At 52.1% G+C, this 4,656-nt stretch overlaps 1 protein-coding gene across 1 annotated transcript; it reads left to right on the forward strand.

The window, feature by feature from the left end:
- Positions 1 to 1,038: 1,038 nt before the first annotated feature.
- LOC107744065 (serine/threonine-protein phosphatase 4 regulatory subunit 3B-like) lies at positions 1,039 to 3,528 on the forward strand. The gene is made up of 6 exons (XM_016557536.1): positions 1,039 to 1,492; positions 1,574 to 1,629; positions 1,705 to 1,803; positions 1,874 to 2,489; positions 2,721 to 2,833; positions 2,904 to 3,528. The coding sequence occupies exons 1-6, from the start codon at positions 1,366 to 1,368 to the stop codon at positions 3,525 to 3,527; spliced, it is 1,635 nt and encodes a 544-aa protein (XP_016413022.1). The 5' UTR covers positions 1,039 to 1,365; the 3' UTR covers position 3,528.
- The last annotated feature ends 1,128 nt before the right edge of the window (positions 3,529 to 4,656 follow it).

The raw sequence follows: 4,656 nt of genomic DNA on the forward strand, positions 1-4,656 counted from the left end.
AAATCTAACTTGTTGAATAAAAATATTTATTTAATGTTATCAGCGTTAAATTCAATTTGCAGCAACACTGTGCACTTTATAAAGACACGTTTGGTCATTAACTTTTAAATTCACACACATGAGCAGAGTTCTGGTCTTAAAAGACCCGCGACTGGATCAACGTGCCTCTTCATTTCTCTCCAATACGGTAGGAAATTAAATTAAACTAAATATGGATAATGTTAACTGTGACTAATGCCGAGTTCACACTGCACGACTTTAGCCCGATTTTTCACTCGCCGACAGGTTTTGTGAAATCGCCGACAAATGCCCGACATCGGAGGCAAATCGGTGCTCGTTCACGCGAGTGACAACCACACAGTGTGAATTATCAAAGACGCGATCTGAGCGAATCGCCGACACGTCGCCGACGCCCGTGAAATATTTGGCATGCTAAATATCTGGAGCTGTCGGCGATTCACAATCACGCTGTGTGAAATGATATATTTTTTAAATAATTCCAGTCTTGCTCGAGAACTCCGGTCTGACGCACGCGGGTTCTCGCGTTATTTCCTTATCACTTCTCGCGTGTGTTTTGTTGTGAAACCTAGTTTGCGGACCAGACAGAGCTGTCGGCGATTCTTCCTATTGTGAAGTCATGCAGTGTGAAACCCCCTGTCGCCGATCCATCGTGCAGTGTGAACACAGCAGCAACTGAATGCTACCCCAGATAGTCACGCAGTGTGAAAACAACCGCGATCCGACGAGTTTGAAAATCGTGCAGTGTGAACTCAGCATAACTTAGATGATTGACAGGGCAGTTTAAACTGTGACAGGATGCTCGTAACTAAGCAACAGAGCGTCGTTAAAGATGCAGTTATGACGAAGTAGTTTATCCCAACGCTTGCATAGGCTACTATTCTGCTACACACTCAAGAGTATGTACTTATTCTTCACCAAAAGAGTACATACATCTGTTCTGGGAACAGCGAGCGCGGGTAACCATGGTAACTGCGGTGTGCCGACGCGGCCGCCGTAGCCCGTGCGCGGAAACCCCGCGCCATCAGAAGAGCGACGACGCAGCGGAAGACACACAAGATGGCGGCGATCGGCGGATAGACGAGCATTCGCGCAAACACTCCGACGATTCGGTGCTGAACTGCGAGATAACCGCGACCCGAGGGAAGATGAGGCTGACCGCGCGGCTGCTGCAGGGACTGCTCGGGACGGCGCGAGGTTAACCGGTGTAGGTACGCTAGGTGACTGAGGAGAAGTTAACGGTAGTGCTGTGACAGAAACGCGCGGCTCTCGGCTAACGTTAGATTCGGCTCGTTTAGTGCGGGTTAGGATGAGCGGCGGGCGTCAGTGCTAGTTCCGCTGGTGACGATGAGCGACACCCGGCGGCGCGTCAAGCTGTACACGCTGAACGAGGAGCGGCAGTGGGAGGACCGGGGCACGGGGCATGTGTGCTGCTCCCTCACCGACAGCCTGAGGGTCACCGGCGAGGCGGACGGTAAGAGCCGCTTCTCTTCTCCTCAGTTGAGTTCAGTGTGATGAAGGAGCTCTGATGAGCTGTGTCTGGGCTCTTCTGCAGGCTCTCTGCTGCTGGAGTCCACCATCCAGCCCGGCACCGCCTATCAGAAGCAGCAGGTGAGTTCAGCAGCTTCACTGGGGCTCCGCCGCAGGGGACCGGGGTCTTGACCGCTGTGCCGTCTGTCTCCCCAGGACACGCTCATCGTCTGGTCCGAGGCGGAGAACTGTGACCTGGCTCTGAGCTTCCAGGAGAAGGCGGGCTGTGACGAGCTCTGGGAGAAGATCTGTCAGGTGGGTCTCTCTCTCTGTGGGATGGATGGTGCTGGGTCTCGTTGATGGTGAGCGTGTGTGTGGTGTGCAGGTGCAGGGCAAGGATCCGTCTGTGGAGATCACGCAGGACCCCGGGGACGAGTCTGAGGAGGAGCTGGCGGAGAGCGGTCACCCGCTGGAGCTGCCCCCCTGCGAGCCGAGCCGTCTGGAGGAGCTGGAGGAGCTGGTGATGTCCGTGCTGCCGTCGCCGGTCCGGCGGGAGAAGCTGGCGCTCGCTCTGCTCAGCCTGCTCAGCATCAGGAAGCTGCTGCAGCTGTTCCGGGCGAACGAGGAGGCGGGGGACCGCCGGGGCCTGCAGCAGCTGCACCAGATCGTGCGCGGCCTGCTCCTCCTCAACAAGGCCACGCTGTTGGAGGTGATGTTCTCCGACGACTGCATCATGGACGTGGTGGGCTGCCTGGAGTACGAGCCGGCGCTGCTGCAGCCCAAGAGCCACCGCCAGTTCCTCACCGAGACGGCCCGCTTCAGAGAGGTGATCCCCATCAGGGACTCGGAGCTGCGGCAGAAGATCCACCAGACCTATCGCGTGCAGTACATCCAGGACATCATCCTGCCCACACACTCCGTCCTCGAGGACAACTTCCTGTCCACGCTGTCCTCCTTCATCTTCTTCAACAAAGTGGAGATCGTCAGCATGCTGCAGGTGTGTGTGTGAGTGAGTGCAGGGTGTCCGCGGGGTCTTAAAAAGTATTAAAAGTTGATAAATCAATTTAGAGAAAATTAAGGCCCTTAAAGAGTCTTAAATGCCATTTTCCAAAGTATTAAATTTTGTATCATCTCTTCATTATGTATATTTGTCGAATGGTGGGGTTCTGTGTAGTTTATTTATAGACGTCATGTTACGGCGCTCACTGACTGACTGCGCCGCTGCGTGATAGCGCTGTCTCCCCAGGACACGCTCATCGTCTGGTCCGAGGCGGAGAACTGTGACCTGGCTCTGAGCTTCCAGGAGAAGGCGGGCTGTGACGAGCTCTGGGAGAAGATCTGTCAGGTGGGTCTCTCTCTCTGTGGCATGGATGGTGCTGGGTCTCGTTGATGGTGAGCGTGTGTGTGGTGTGCAGGTGCAGGGCAAGGATCCGTCTGTGGAGATTACGCAGGACCCCGGGGACGAGTCTGAGGAGGAGCTGGCGGAGAGCGGTCACCCGCTGGAGCTGCCCCCCTGCGAGCCGAGCCGTCTGGAGGAGCTGGAGGAGCTGGTGATGTCCGTGCTGCCGTCGCCGGTCCGGCGGGAGAAGCTGGCGCTCGCTCTGCTCAGCTCAGGGTACATCAGGAAGCTGCTGCAGCTGTTCCGGGCGAGCGAGGAGGAGGGGGACCGCCGGGGCCTGCAGCAGCTGCACCAGATCGTGCGCGGCCTGCTCCTCCTCAACAAGGCCACGCTGTTGGAGGTGATGTTCTCCGACGACTGCATCATGGACGTGGTGGGCTGCCTGGAGTACGAGCCGGCGCTGCTGCAGCCCAAGAGCCACCGCCAGTTCCTCACCGAGACGGCCCGCTTCAGAGAGGTGATCCCCATCAGGGACTCGGAGCTGCGGCAGAAGATCCACCAGACCTACCGCGTGCAGTACATCCAGGACATCATCCTGCCCACACACTCCGTCCTCGAGGACAACTTCCTGTCCACGCTGTCCTCCTTCCTCTTCTTCAACAAAGTGGAGATCGTCAGCATGCTGCAGGTGTGTGTGTGAGTGAGTGCAGGGTGTCCGCGGGGTCTTAAAAAGTATTAAAAGTTGATAAATCAATTTAGAGAAAATTAAGGCCCTTAAAGAGTCTTAAATGCCATTTTCCAAAGTATTAAATTTTGTATCATCTCTTCATTATGTATATTTGTCGAATGGTGGGGTTCTGTGTAGTTTATTTATAGACGTCATGTTACGGCGCTCACTGACTGACTGCGCCGCTGCGTGATAGCGCCGGGGCTTGTTGATCCTGCTCTCGCTGAATTTCTGACCATTACCATCCGCTCCCGCGATTTTTGTGTCCGCTCCCGCAAACATTCTAATATTGTATATAATTTTTTGCACATCAGGGAGCCGCTATCAATATGTGGGGTATTTAAATTGCTTTTGAATGAACGCTCGCAGTTCAGTTTCACTTTCGATTTCGCGATCGCGCGCGCACTGTGTAAAGGGAGCTTTTGAAATCATTTGGAAAATAATAAAAAAAAAAAAATGTGTAAAATAAACATACTTATACTTTAGTATTTTAAGTATTTTTCACAAATAAACAAATATGTAATAAAAATATAATTAAAAAGGAAGTAAGCATTGTAACCAACAGGGCACTAAGTATTCTGGGAAGTTTGTGTGCATTAATCACATTTTATCAAATAAAGCCAAGGTAACACTCATTTTACATACAGCACACAGTGGAAATGACATGAATATGACCGTGGGCATAATTAGAAATCACGAGTTTAAAGTTTGTCTCCAGTGAAGCTGAACTCTGCTCTGCAAGATTTTTTAAGTTAGATGTTCATTAGTCATTCAAAGATTTGTTTAAGTCAGTGGTCACCAGCGTGGTGTCCGTGGGCACCTGGTAGCCCGCATGGAGTCTGAGTCGCCCGCCCGCGGTGTTTTCAGCGTCTGCGTCTCAATATATGAGGACATGAACACATGCTCTTCATCTTCAGAGCTGCTCTGAGTCACTTCACCAGCTTTATGCAGCTTAATTTGAGAAAAATACCGTCATTACACGCTGAAACTAAAACTGAAAGACCTTCACGACAAACCGTCAAAATAAAAGTCCGGTTTAACTTGAAATTATATGACTGAATATATTACTACTGTACTACAATGCAATTCTCAAAGTAATAAT

Source organism: Sinocyclocheilus rhinocerous, unplaced genomic scaffold (assembly GCF_001515625.1).
Source record: "Sinocyclocheilus rhinocerous isolate Xijiao unplaced genomic scaffold, SAMN03320098_v1.1 scaffold408, whole genome shotgun sequence".
NCBI classification, from domain to species: Eukaryota; Metazoa; Chordata; class Actinopteri; order Cypriniformes; family Cyprinidae; genus Sinocyclocheilus; species Sinocyclocheilus rhinocerous.

What these genes read in the sequence shown, in the direction of transcription:
- LOC107744065 (XM_016557536.1), top strand. Translation starts at nt 1,366, where the DNA reads ATGAGCGACACCCGGCGGCGCGTCAAGCTGTACACGCTGAACGAGGAG. An exon ending in TCTGGGAGAAGATCTGTCAG is followed by an intron (nt 1,804 to 1,873) that starts GTGGGTCTCTCT and finishes TGTGGTGTGCAG; the next exon opens with GTGCAGGGCAAGGATCCGTC. An exon ending in CGTCAGCATGCTGCAGGTGT is followed by an intron (nt 2,490 to 2,720) that starts GTGTGTGAGTGA and finishes GCTGCGTGATAG; the next exon opens with CGCTGTCTCCCCAGGACACG.